The sequence below is a fragment of the Haplochromis burtoni genome, unplaced genomic scaffold (assembly GCF_018398535.1).
Source record: "Haplochromis burtoni strain Fernald_Lab_line unplaced genomic scaffold, NCSU_Asbu1 Contig_223, whole genome shotgun sequence".
In the NCBI taxonomy this organism is placed as follows: Eukaryota; Metazoa; Chordata; class Actinopteri; order Cichliformes; family Cichlidae; genus Haplochromis; species Haplochromis burtoni.
In genome coordinates this window covers 736199-750633 of record NW_024582584.1, presented here as the reverse complement: position 1 = coordinate 750633, position 14435 = coordinate 736199, and the positions used below count along the sequence as shown (strand labels likewise).

Below are 14435 nucleotides of genomic sequence, written 5' to 3'. Positions count from 1 at the left end.
TGTCATTAGCGTGTCTTCACTCCTCATCAGCCACACTGTTTTGCTAGCTAAAACACCAGCCGGAACTGCTGGCTGACTTCTGGCATGGTAAGTGGTATGTCATCCAGATATGGGTCAGGCCTGGCGTAGATGGCACTGTTTATGTGATGGTATGCCACATCTGGCCCGATTCTGGTTTGGTGTATGTGGCCCAGGCTCATAGAAAACAGGTCTGGCCCAGATCCAGCATCAAGCTGGCACTTCTGACTGACTGGTGTCATGGCAGGGTGTATGTCAACCAGATGTGGGCCAGGTCTGGCAATGATGGCACTATTTATGTTCTTATTTTCCTATTTTAGTTAGAAGATCCAAATGTCATGTTGCAATACTATACTGCTATGCTAGCCAACGTTTCAGATGCAGGTTTGACAGGTTTGTGAGTTTACACTTTATCCAAAACCTAGTGAGGGTTTACTCACGTTTACCACCGGGTGGTTGTAGCTCAGGAGGTACAACAGGTCGCCTACTGAAGGTTAGTGGTTTGATCCCTGGCTCCTCCAGTCTGCATGTCAAGAGTGTGAATATGTGTGAATGTAGTTAGGAAGCACTCAGTGTAGAGAACGTGTGTGATTGGGTGAATGTGGCATGTTGTATAGAGCATTTTGAGTAATCCGCGAGAGGCGAGGAGAGGAGAGTAATCCTGGCGCCTCTGTCAGTGCGCACCAGGGTGGCTGTGGCTACAGTGTAGCTTGCCATCACCGGTGTGTGAGTGTGTGTGTGTGAATGGGTGGATGACTGGATATGTAAAAGCACTTTGGGGTCCTTAGGGACTAGTAAAGCACTATACAAATACAGGCCATTTTAGAAAAGCGCTATATAAGAATCAGTCCATTCACAGGCTGAACAATTTTGTCATGTTACTTTTGCACTATTATGCTCTGGCACATGTTGTTATTACATGGCTTGATTAAGGTACACATTAGGCTGACATCTGGGGCCAGAGCTGAAACTGTTCTGGCACAGCACAGTGTGTCTGCAACTGGCCTTGTGCTGGCCCATGTGTTGGTTGCCTCTGGCAAAGCTGATCTGGGCCATCAAACAGCCGTCCTTCTTTGCGGTGTGTGGGCCATATGTAAGCACTTTGTGTGTCGCTATGTGGAAATGTGCTGTTTACTGGGGAGTGACTTCTGAAGTTCAGTCGTTCTCAGTTAAGATCTCAGATCAGAGTACTTCTTCAGATGTTATTTATGCAGAATTGACCAGCTCATTTCAACAAGAAGAAAACACTAAGTGCTGGACAAATTAGATTAGGATGGCACACACAGACCTAAAGACGATGAGAGTCAGCAGCACCATCTGACAAAGCTAATTGCGTATGAGCATCCAATTTATGTGCGTCTCTCTTTTTAAGCCAAAATCAGAAAGAAGTTCAATGGGCTACAAGAATTTGCGATGCACTGAGTTATTGCATGACCTCATTTAGTTGAAGATTCAAGGTCAAGTTTGATTTCCTCCAACAGTGTGCCAAGGACAAGTGCTTTGGCATTTTGCCATTTCAAATAAATTGGCTCAAATGGTGAAAATTTCCTTTCTTTTTACCCTGTTGCACCTGTTTGCTGCATTATTCGCTAAGAAAGTTACTACTACGAACCCTGGTCTAACTGCAGTGTATGATTGATTCGAACACCTTTCCTTGACAAATTTAGATTTGACTGCCTGATTACAGGTATTTTTAGAGCCCAAACTACTAGTTCACAAGTGAATTCTGCTTACTTTTCTAAGTCAACCTGTAAGTCCTCAGTATGATAGAAAATCCCTGCTTTTCTAATTTGATTCCATGTATCAGCTAACAAAAAAACTCAAGTCTTTAGATCTGTTTCCAGGTCTGCAGTAATGAGACAGCAGTAATGGATCTCCAGGGACTGCCAGCACTGTTTGGCTGGTCTGGACCCTGATGGGCATACATCATTAGCCCATGTTTTCACACTGCAAACAGTCATTAGGCGTGACAAACACACACAGTATATAGGGGTAACAAAAAGCTGCACACATGCGCACAGACATGTAAATATGATAAACACAGTGCTCATTGATTCTGGGATGTTGAAATGTCATTGCTGAAGTTGCAGAGGAGCTCTGTGGAATAGAGATGTGCTGGAAATCACGAGTGTGCCAAGATTTAGTGCTTTGTATGTGTGTCTGCGTGTATATATATGGCTGTTCTTCATCGTATTGAGCAAATCTATACAAAAAGCCAGAAAGAGAGAGATGTGTTCAAATGAAACAGAACAACATTAGACGACAAGAATATATATATATGTATGTATAGATAGATAGATAGATATGTTGCAACGGCATATGGAGGATTGAAAATGAAATAAATAAAACAACAAAAAAGAAATAACCAAATGATTGTGCTAGTGTGTTAATAAGTTGACTTATTATGATTAATTATGGCTAGTGCAATTACTATGATGGTAAACTGACAACTGAAGACCAAAAAGATACTATATATGAAATCTGAGCTCTTAAAGTCATTTTTTGGATATAAATGTTGTCTTTCTGCAGTCTTCAGGGTGGACTGAGTAAATTCTGTTTCTATAATTAATATCTGCAAAATGTATTGATGAGCTTTATAATTGGTTTAACTGTTGCCTGCTGCTGTTTGGGATTGGTGCAGACAGCAGATTACAGACTATTTGAACATGCCGACGATATTTTACTGATTGTCAAACAAACTGAGACCTTCAGAAGACAGATCTTTATTATCTTTAAACTTTTAAATTAAGCATAATCACACTTTCTTTTTAGCTAGTAACTAGAAGCTTGACTGTTTTGAATGTCTCTGCCTATCATCCTTATACACAGGGGTGCACATAAGTGGTCCGCAGGTGCGCATTCGCTGTCAAAATAATAGACGCGCACCAGATAAGAAGTTGCAGCATATAAAAGGCAAAAACAGTGCCTTTTATATGTACGCGAACGCACGTTGCTACTTCTTATCTGGTGCGCGTCTTTTATTTTGACAGCGAATGCGCACCTGCGGACCACTTATGTGCACCCCTGCTTATATACCTCTCTTTCATTTCTAATTTCTCTTACTTTTATTTGTCTCTATGCTAACAGCCAGAGGAGCTCACCAATGTTCTGGAGATCTGCAACATCGTCTTTACAAGCATGTTCTCCTTGGAGATGATCCTCAAGCTCACAGCTTTTGGCTCTTTCAACTACCTGAGAAACCCTTACAACGTCTTTGATGGAATCATTGTCATCATAAGGTACTAAAACACTGATTGCAGTTGTTATGTACAGCTTTTAAAGGTTACCCTTATGCGTGGACAGCCATAGATATGTCAGAGCTAAATCGCACAAAGTTAAAGGTAATTTTAGAGTTTGAATGTCCTCAATAGCACAAGAAGATGGAAGTAGGCTTTGGAGAGTAAAAAAAACAGTTTCTAATATAGTAACTGATGTAATTTAGATATCGGCTTTTTTTTCATTTGCCAGACGATTCTGGAAAGAGAGCCTGCAGTTTAATTATTCATACTTTGTTAAATTGTCATGTGCTTTCTATCTTGTTCAAATGTACCACCTGTATGGATTTAGATGCCAAAGCGTCAGAAAGCAGCAAACAGATTTTGTCTTTTGTTTTGTGTGCCTGGAAGCTTCAGGTGAGTGGCAATGCCTTTGATCTGCTGGTGTTTTTTTCCCCCAATTCATCTGGTTAGGCGCCTTTGTGTGTGATCCCCATTATAACCCCGAGATCAAATACACATCAAAGCAACTAAAACTGAACAAGATCAAATGTGCAACCCATCACAGAAGATACATGGTGATTGAACATATCTGCATCTGTCTTCTTATCTCTTGCCCCGCTACCCATTTCCATCTCTTTTTCTATCTGAACGTCCTCAGCTATTTATACTGAGCTGCTATGCAAGGGTCCCTATTCGGTCTTTGTCAATTCAAAGCCAACGCTATTTTGATGTGCTGAGTGAGGCCTTTGAAAGCTACCAACCCGAGGAGACGTGTTTCTTTAAAGGCATATTTTTCACGAGAGAACGGCTCTCTGTTCACGTTAAATATCCGTCAGAATGAGAAAGAAAATAGACAGCAAAACTTCAGCCATCACGTTTTGTGAACTCATGTACAAATAAAAGCATTTAGAGCTTCACTTGCAATCTCAAGAACCCTGGTAACCTGCTAGTGGACAAATGAATTACTTGAAGATTAAAAAGTGACCACAAATTTAACATGGATCAGTTACTACACTTACTTGAGTTGATGGGAAAAGAAATGAGAAATTAGAATCAGTACTGATTCCCTTAAAGGTTAGGGACTTGAAGGTGTATAATAATGAAGATGAACACTTTTGGCCTTGTGCTGCAGCAATAATTATCTGCAATATTGCTTGAAAATGATCTTGAGCAATATTTCTCCAGTCTTTCAGAAGGTCTTCCAAAGTCTTCCTTCGGCCATTGGATTCAAGATTTTCAATTCATTGCATGTACAGGGTTTGCAGTTTCTCTCTCAGTCTAGTATAGAAAGAGATCATTATGAAAAGATAAAAGGGAATATAAAATAAATCAAGCCTATGTGCATTAGTGCAGTAGTGCAGATACAATAGCAAAGATGTGTTGTGTTGAGTCCTTGTGTGCAACCAGCTAAGATAAACCTCTTGAATGTGTTACAGTCCAGTGTTAGTGTGTGTTGAAAATGGACGCTTTCTAAATGATTTTCAATGCAGTCCTTGTACTTGACTATTTTCAGAGGAATTTTGTTAAGGTACTTAACATTGACCTTTGAATCATGCTTTAAAATAAGGCATCTAATGCAAGTGATGAACCAGGGCTGTGTGTGCACACGATGGACTACAGAGCGAAGAAGCAGTTAGAAGTTGTTTTCTTAGGCATAAAATATGTTCACATTTAGTTCCCATGAGCCAAAATGTTTCCACCAGTTTTTTCTACTCTTTGCTGTGTGTGATGTCAGTGAGAGTGGATATTCATCATATGGTCATCTCAGGCAGGGCAGGTGTAGTTGCAGTTATAGCCACTGTTGAAACGTGTTTGCAAGAAATGAGCAAAATACAAAACAAAACAATTATTCTTCATCCTCATAGACTCGCAGTAAAACATAAGTCTTATTAAAAATATTAATATTAAATATTAAAACAAAAGATTTGTTTATTTATATAATTAATTGAGGAAAATATGCTCTGTATGAACTGAATGTATCATGAAATTTAAACTTTTTATTGTAGTTATGTAATACAACCAAAATGTAAATGTTATTGTAGTTACGTGTAAAAGGGCATTTTTTCATTTATGCTTTATGTACATATGTAAGTGTTTTTTCTGTACATGCTATGTTAAAATGGACATTTAGCAGTATTTTGTGCTTCACCCCTCAGTGTGTGTGAGATTATCGGCCAGTCGGACGGTGGTTTGTCTGTTTTGAGGACCTTCAGGCTGCTGAGGGTGCTGAAACTGGTGAGGTTCATGCCAGCTCTCAGGAGACAGCTGGTGGTCCTGATGAAGACCATGGACAACGTGGCCACCTTCTGCATGTTACTAATGCTCTTCATCTTCATCTTTAGGTAAGGTGTACACACTGTGTGATCATAATAAAAGAAGAAGAATGTAAACGGCTCGTTTGATCCGTTTCTTTCAGCTGTGTTTTTAGTTGGTGTCAGGAACAGTACTGTGAGTCAGATCTCTGTTTCACCCTCTAGTTTCATGGTGTGGCACGTATTGGCTTTAGATCTGCACAGCTGCTTACCAGCAACCATTGTAGCACAGACGGTCACAACATTCCACAGCAGCTATTAACCCTGGGTACAAAATAACAAGCAGACCCTTGATGATCTGGTTAGATTTTAACAAGCATACACTTAAGTGAGTAGAGCAACAAGGGCACATTTGTGATGCTCAAGCACTGCCACAGAACTGCTTTGAGAGTTAATAGGTCCTTTAGTGGGTGTTCAGTGTACACAGTATTTGTTGTCTTTATTTATATACTGTTTTCAGATTTGCATGCCACTCACATCCCTGTAATTTTGTTTTGTAATGTCTGAGGAAAATGACCCTGAGATCTCAGTGTGCTTTAAAAAAATCCTCTGTGTGTCTGTTCAGACTCATACACAGGGTTAATGTAAAAGGAAGTCATTGTTAAATTAGATGTTATTTTACATACAGTGTTAAAAAAAAGTAATTAGACAACTTCATTTTTCCATCGGTTAGATTTTTAACAGCTAAATTTAAAACTTTTCTCTGTAACGCCACATTTAATACCCATAATGGCAACGTGAATGCTTTTTTTCTTCAGAAATATTACTAAATGAAACATTTGAGACTGTTGGTGAATGTTTAGTTTGGTTCTTTACATTTTACATGGTCGCTGGAGCGGATTAAATCTCATGTAGCCGTTCCCCAGCGTCCAACAGCACTCAGGCATTTACAGCCATCTAATTTATTTCAGCTCGGAAAGTCACACACTACAAAACAAATGATGACACTTAAAAATAAATAAATAAATAAATAAAACTGAATTTACACAGTTAGGAACCGTTAGGATACAGATACAGCTTAATTATCCAAAGCGTCTTCGTGTGTGATTCTATAAAAGACGATTGTATTTGTATCATGCTTCAATGGATTTAACAAAGATCTGCATTTAATTATTAGTCAGGTATATCAGATGACCGAGTGTATGTTGTGTGGTATATTGTATTGCAGTATCCTTGGGATGCACATTTTTGGATGCAAATTCAGTCTTAAGACGGAGACCGGAGACACAGTACCAGACAGGAAGAACTTTGATTCCTTGCTGTGGGCTATTGTCACCGTTTTTCAGGTATTCAACATATCATAGCTTTGATTTATATGAGCACAACATGCCTCAAACATGTCACACTAGGGTCTTTAAACAGGGTCAGGTTAACAATTACATGCCATCACTTTGTGATAATTCATCAGTTAACTGTGATAATCACATTGAAACAGTCACATCAACGTTTTAAATTCAGAGTACAGCCAGAACCTGATATGTTTAAAACAGAATCTCTGAAATGTTTCTACAAATAGTGACGTAGTTGCTGCCGGGAAGGAGTTTCTTGCTGTTGGCAAAGTTAGCAACCAGTTGAGTTGACTCCGGCAAAGAGATGCAGTGGTGACTGACTAAAATTGGTTGCAAACGGGGATCCAGTGCAGTCACCTTGCAACCCAAAGTGGTCACCCATAGCTTAACCCTTTCATCCATGAGTTATGACAACCTCAACCTGGATATTTTTATTCATCTTTAGGCTTGAAAAAACCACAGGCATGATTTTTGAACTTCATTTTTTAAACATGTACTTTTCAAAGAGTTTTTTACACGTCCACTTAGGTGGACAACGCTGGCTGCCCAGTGGGTGGCAGGGTATGGAGTGACACATCAGTGTCCAATGTAGTGGTTTATGTGCAAGTATACCATCAATACTGACACAAATACAAGAAAACAGCCTTCAGTGGAATAGCTGTCCACTGTAGTGACCACTATGTGTGAGAGGGTTAAGGGTGCTGCATCCTCAACCTCTGGCCAACCAGCTGGTCACTGTAACTACTTCCAGTTGGTCAGTAAAAGTGAAAAAATTCTGTTTAACCAACCAGCCAAATTGTTTTATTGGTCACAAGGATGTTGCAGTTCTATTTTTACTCTAGCATGACTAGAGTCGTTTAGCGTTTAACAATCAGTAGGCCCTTTTTGTGTTACTAACCTCCTACGTCTGTCTATGCAAATCTCAAAGATTCTGACCCAGGAGGACTGGAACGCAGTTTTGTACAATGGTATGGCAGCGACCTCACCGCTTGCTGCTCTGTACTTTGTGGCCCTCATGACATTTGGAAACTACGTCCTCTTCAACCTGCTGGTCGCCATCCTGGTTGAAGGCTTTCAGGCGGAGGTAAGAGGCATAGGTCAACCCGATGCTGACTGCTGCCACATTTCAAACTGCACAATGTAAGCTTGTTCATCTTTTAATTGTTACTCATCTAAAATTATTAATCCAATTCTGTGTTCATCAGTAGTGAAATATTTCTAATTATTATTGTTGTATTGGCCTCTAACAGCCACCAGAGAAACTCAATAAATGAACACGATTATGTCTGGCAATAATTTAACTAGTTTATAAGTCCAAATTATACCACGACTCAATGGAATAATCGTATAAATTGATGGAGGAGCACTTAGCTTACAGATATTTGAAAACATCCACCAAATAAGTGCCACATCTCTAATATCGTAAAAAGCACGGCCTCGTAAGCTGTTTGGCCGCCTGTGATTTAGATACATTTCCAAACTTTGGCACTTCTCTATCTAACTTGACCCGATGCTTGCACTCCCTGCACAGTGATCTCTTGTGTGGTCCACTGATATCAGTCTGTCTGTGTCTCTCAAACTGAAGAATTTAACCTTTGGCAAAGACCTTCACAGCTAAAATAAACCGAGCTGTTGCCCTCTGTTGATTTCCATAATCACTGAATTGAGCAGATTTACATGTTTACAGCATGTCTACACAGTCAACACTTCGACTGTTTTTCAGCCATCCATCTTATGGCATTTGACAAAATGGATTAAATTCTATTTAAATCAGACTGTCTGCACAGTCCATGTAATACATGTAATGTATTGCTTGCATTTGAACACAGCTCAAAATGTATTTTTGTGCTTTAAGTCTGTTTTTTTCCGTTTTATGCATACAGCTGCAATGACTGTGTATTGAGCTGCCAAAACTCGGGTGACCTACAATCTAATGTGCCTCAAGTGCAGTATGGATATTATGCTGCATCATCTTTTATCATTCCTGTTACATAATAAACTCAGCAGAGGGGCTTTGCATGCTAGCTTCTTTACATAGATGTGTAAAACCTCATACATACAAGTTGACTGTATTATCAGTCAGGCAAGGATAGACAAACGTTACACACATAATGTTCAGAGTATTTGCTCTGTGCACTAAATATGGTGACTTCTATCAACATTAAAGCCATTACATCCATAAAAAACGTATTTCCTGCAATACTTCTTTTGAATGTCAAACTGTTATCACAGTACAAGCAGGAACTGAAATGATGTTCAGTGGGGGAATCAAATATTTGACACGCTGATAAAGAAATAAACAATCTGTATTTTTTTGGTAGGTTAATTTTAATGGAAAGACACCAAATTTCAATCAAAAATCCAGAAAATACACATTACATAAAAGTTTTACATTGATTTACACACCACTGAGTGAAATAAATCTTTGATCCAAAAGATTACTTAGCGCTTGATGGAGAAACCCTTGTTGGTAAGCAGAGGCGTATGATGTTTCTTATAGTTTTTCAAAAGATTTTTACACATCTCGGAAGAGTTTGTGTCCTTTTTGTTTTCTTGGGTGACTCTTGCAACTTGAAAATTCAGCTCCCAGATTTTCTGGGCTTCACAGATTTTCTGTAGGACTGATGTCTGGAGGCAATGCACCGACCTTAATGTTCTTCACCTTTGTTGCCTCGGTTGTATGTTTTGTGTTATCGTCATGTTGGAAGACCAATCAATGATCCATCTTCAGGATGGAAGAAAGCAGAGCAGAGGGAGGGAAGGAGGTTCTCATCCAAGACTTTATAGTACATGGCCCCATCGATTGGCCCCTCAATACGGTGAAGTTGTCCTGTATCTATACCGGCCCCAAGGCATAGTTTTCATCTCTGTGCTTGACTGTGGGCTAGGCCTTCTTTATGTCATTCTCAGCATTTTTCTTCCTCTGAAGATGGCGGGTCAAGTTTATGCCAAAGAGCTCAATCTTGCATCAAGCTCCAGGCTGAGGAAGGTTGATGGTCATTTTATATGTCTTCCATTTCTGACTAATCGTACCAGCAGCTGTCAGCTTCTCGCCAAGCTTCTTGCTGAAGGTCTTGTAGCTCACTCCAGCCTGGTGCAGCTCCACAATTTTGTCCCCGACGTCCTTTGACAGTTCTTTGGTCTTGCCCGTGGTGGAGGAGAGGCTAAAATGGAAGAAATTGACTCTGTTGACAGCTGTGCTTTATACACATAATAAGTTGAGATCAGGGGTGTCTATAATTCATTGATTAATGATTACTTGATTGTAATACGTGTGCCACATGGACACACAGCTAAAGAGGGAGCCAGAAGTATAAATAAAACTGAATTGAATTGAATGAGAATTCTGGCTTGGTTGTAGGGGATCAAATACGTATTTCACTCAGTGACAAATGTCTAGACATTTGGTTGATATTCTGTCTCTTTTTATTAAAACCAAACTACAGTGAAAATTCAGACTGTTCATTTGTTTGTAGGTGAGCAAACTTGAGGTTTGAGAACATGAGGATCTAAATATAGTAAAAGAAATGAAAATCCAACAAAAATCAAGTTTAAAATCTGTTTTGTGCTGTAGAAAAAAAGAGTGATGATATACATTATAGTATTGGTCCTATGTAATAATAATTAAATACAGCAGAATTTCTGAAGCCATCCCTCTCAGTGGAAAACACTGCAAAAGTGATGCTGTCAATCTGCCCTCAGCTGTCAAACGATGTCAGATGATATCACTGGAAAATTGTAGTGTGGTTGAGTAACCCAGTTGAGTTTTCATATACAGATCAAAGCATTACCATATTCATGGCATGTAGCTATGATGTGTGAGTTGGGAGGGAAACATTGACACAAATCACTCGGCTCTTGATTGATCTTTCTGAAATGCCAAAACAAAACCCTGCCATCAGTCATTCAGTCTGTCTCTCTTCCTGCCTTTTATTCTCTCCTTTCTCTCGCTGTCGGCCTTTTCTCCTCCAGCTCGCTCCCCTTCCTCCACTCATCTGTTCTGGGTCTACAACTGCGACACACTAGGGATTATTGAGCCAATTTACTCCCTCAGTGAAGACTGTAGGGGAAATCCCATTGGTCTTAACCAAGTCTGAGAGGGCTCCTGGAGTAGTGTGTCAGTACTTTGAGGGTTTTACGGACTTATCCTTGAGGAGGGGCGTCGATCTAAGATTGTCTGATAGTATGTTTAAATACATCTGATAGCTGTTGTGAGGGAGCACTGTTTTGCCCCGGAGATTAAAGGCTGGCGTATGACAAAATCTGAAAAAAAAAAAATCTGTGACAAAAATCTTTTAGACCACGAGTCCTGTCTGATAGATTTTTTTACCTACAGGGTGATGCAAATCGTTCATATTCAGATGATGATCACTCCTCCTCCAACTTTGACGAGAGTGAAAAACGTGACTCCATCAAGCTGTCTGGTAAGAGTAACATCCAAACTTTCTGATTACACTCAGCTGCCATGTTATTAGTACCGCTCAGCTAAAAAAGGCCTGAAGTAAGATCGACATGCATGAGGTCAGAATGTTTGGTTTTGTTAAAAATGTTTATTTTTAAGGATTTAACGCTAATACCTCAATTCACATACTGCATCATTTATCTCAAAAGGGAACAACGTGCTCGAGAATCTGCCTGCTCATCGAATTTTAGCTCTTTGTTTTTCACTGAGGCTTATCCAAAGGGAGGTTAAATGTGCTCAACTCAAACTAAGACGGAAGCATTTGCCAAAAGCTTAAAAACTTGTAAAATTGCAGAAAATAGCCTGTAGTCAACAAAGATGAATGGGATCTGTCTATATCCAGCCTCACAGTAAAATTGTTGAAGCAGTACAGACTTCCTCAACAGATCCAACAAACAATGCAGTTCAGAGAGGATTAAATATGAGTTCAGAGGCTGGAGGATCGCTTCTATACCATCTGAGTGGGCTAAGTTTGCACAAAAGATCTGGTCTCTGCACTGCGGTGCAGACAAAAAGGGAAGCTTGTAGACTCCGTCTTCATAGATGGGAAAAATGCAAGATTAAAAATGCAAAATTAAAAAAGTATACCTCTATCCTGTCTGAATAGATGCAATCCATCACACTTTGTTTGGCTTCAGCCTGTTCATATGGGTACATCAAGTTTTCTAATGCATCTGTTTCCTGTTTGTCTGTCCCTGTCTGTCCATCCATCCAACCAGTTCATATGAATCCATATAACTCTTGAAAACTCTTAAGTTTATTAATACTCGAGAATGAAATGAGTATATTTTAAAAGACAATAGGTAATTATGAAAACTAAAATATCTAATAGGAGAAAGTATAGGTATTTTATGTTCAAAGGTCACTGCAACTCTTAGTGTGGAGTCCCAAGACACAAGTACAACTGACGTGGGCCCTTATTAAATGGTAAAGGCCCAAACAGACCTATCAGAGAGCAGAAACGTCAGGAGTGGCCAAATCAACAATCTGGTGTATTCTTAAAAAAAAGGAATGCAGCAACACAAAAAGACCTCTGAGACCAAAGAGAACAGCTAAAAGTGTACGATTGCAGAATTTTTTATCTTTGGTTAAAAACACCTTAAAAACATCAAGACAAGGCAAAGACACTCATTAAAAGTTCAGTGTACCACTGTCGTAGGCTCCAATGATTCATAAATGTCACTAAAGAGGGTTTATAAAAAGACATGAGATAGTTTTCCATCACAGGGAAACAAAAGCTCCAGAGCAGTGCTAACAACATAGCCACGTCATCAACCACTAAAGACTATTTTTGTCATGGTCCTGGGTCCTTTTGGCCCAGCCGTTTAAGTTTCCTTTGTTTGTTGTCATTTTTTTGCATTATGTTAAGGATTATCTTGGTTTCCTACATTATTCTGTCCACCCCCTGGGTGTCTGCGTTTACATGGTTGTATGAGTTCTTGTGCCATCTTGTTTTCCCCAGCCTGTCATGTCTGCCTCTCTCCCTCGTGCTCCTCATGCTCTCTCTCCCTCTCCAGTGTACGTCTCTTTGTACTTCCTGTTTTACTTTGATAGTCTCCGTCTGTGTCCGTCATGTTGTGTTGCTCTTCCTCAGTCTCATTATTATCATTATTCGTGTCAGCTGTGTTCCCTGTGTGCTCCTACGGTCCTCGCAGTTCCGTGTCGCATCGTCCCTCGTGGTTGTGTGGAATTCTCTGTGTGTTTCTCGATTAGCTAACTAGTTTTTCCCAGTTTAGTTTTGTATTGTTTGTTTCCCCTTCTGTAAATAAAGACGTTTTTGAGTTACATCCCATTTCCACGAGTCTGCTTCTGGGTCCTCTCCTGCCTGCACACAGCCATTTTCATGACAATTTTGCTTTGGGATCACAGCAGACAGGAGACCTGGCTAAATGTGCAGGTGCCAGTAGATAGCTAATCAGTAGAATTTACCACACTTGTGTTCAGACTTGGCCTTCATTTTTAACCCAGCTGTGCACCTGCAAATTGAATATGAATATGCCTCCAAAACCACCCCTATATCACCCATAACCAACTTAAGAGTGTTGACAGTATAAGGTTTCTAACTTATTTAGGACAGGGTTGGAGCACAAATTAGAGCCTATTTGTAACATCTGCTATTATCCCCAGCAGTTTATAAAGAGATCAAATTAATATTGAGCAGAACTAAGTTCAGCTTGTTGGTTACAGCCGTCACAGTAATACCAGTGTCTCATGTTGCCGTTTCTTTATTATTTTGTTTTTGTTATGTGTCTCCATCCCTGGAGGTTTTCGAATGGAAATTTAGTAAATGTAAGGCACCCAGAGACAGCTTGAAAAGAAATGTGTCGGCTATGAGAAAAAAATTGCAGTCTTATGACTGAATCCCAGAAATCAACTGAAATTGGAGTAAGTATATCAGAATAGCTTCTCATGTCTTAGCAGTCAGGCATTAAACTATGACTGAGGGAAGTTTGGATTGCTATCACAACACTTTTAACCCATCTGCTATTTTCCATTCTAGACCCGAGGATCTGCACCCTGACACCAAACGGCCACCTGGAGCTGGGTGCCCTTTCAGCACCCAGGGGATCCTACTCCTCGGAGAGGCGGAGCTTCACCATGGATTCTAGAAAGAGCAGCGTTATGAGCCTGGGCAAGAGCAGCCTGGAGAGACGCTCCCTCTCCCTGGTACTTTATCACACTGTCATACCACAGACGGTCGTGCACACACGTAAACACAACTTCTCAGCCTATTCTCAACAAATCATGTGTACTTTATGGTTTACGTTGCCTCCAAGCACTTTTCAACCATTCCTGTTATGACTCTATGAGCTGTTTGCGGCTTTATACAATGATAAATATGTTTTCCTCTTTAGCAGAACGCCTTGGTTTCAAGTTTATATTTAGCGTTGACGATGTCTGTTTACAGATTTTAAACTGGCCCAAAATATGCAATCCATCACAGTGAATGTGTAGTTCAATTCATTTGAAATGTATTTCATTATGTCAGGTTACGGACACAGATGCTTGTAATGAATGTTAAAATACTGACTATAATATAATATAATATAATATAATATAATATAATATAATATAATATAATATAATATAATATAATAATACTGAGATGTCTCGGTTCACCCTGTATAATGACTTT

At 39.7% G+C, this 14435-nt stretch overlaps 1 protein-coding gene across 4 annotated transcripts in view; it reads left to right on the top strand.

The window, feature by feature from the left end:
* The window catches only part of LOC102289833 (voltage-dependent T-type calcium channel subunit alpha-1I), a 284041-nt gene that overhangs the window by 196244 nt on the left and 73362 nt on the right, over nt 1-14435 (top strand). For all 4 annotated transcript variants that reach the window (XM_014338250.2, XM_005936824.2, XM_042226696.1 and 1 more), the window contains exons 11-16: nt 3106-3257; nt 5393-5578; nt 6717-6834; nt 7766-7921; nt 11174-11261; nt 13800-13966. In XM_014338250.2, coding sequence (XP_014193736.1) covers nt 3106-3257; nt 5393-5578; nt 6717-6834; nt 7766-7921; nt 11174-11261; nt 13800-13966 — 867 coding nt within the window. The remainder of the gene's footprint in view (nt 1-3105; nt 3258-5392; nt 5579-6716; nt 6835-7765; nt 7922-11173; nt 11262-13799; nt 13967-14435) is intronic.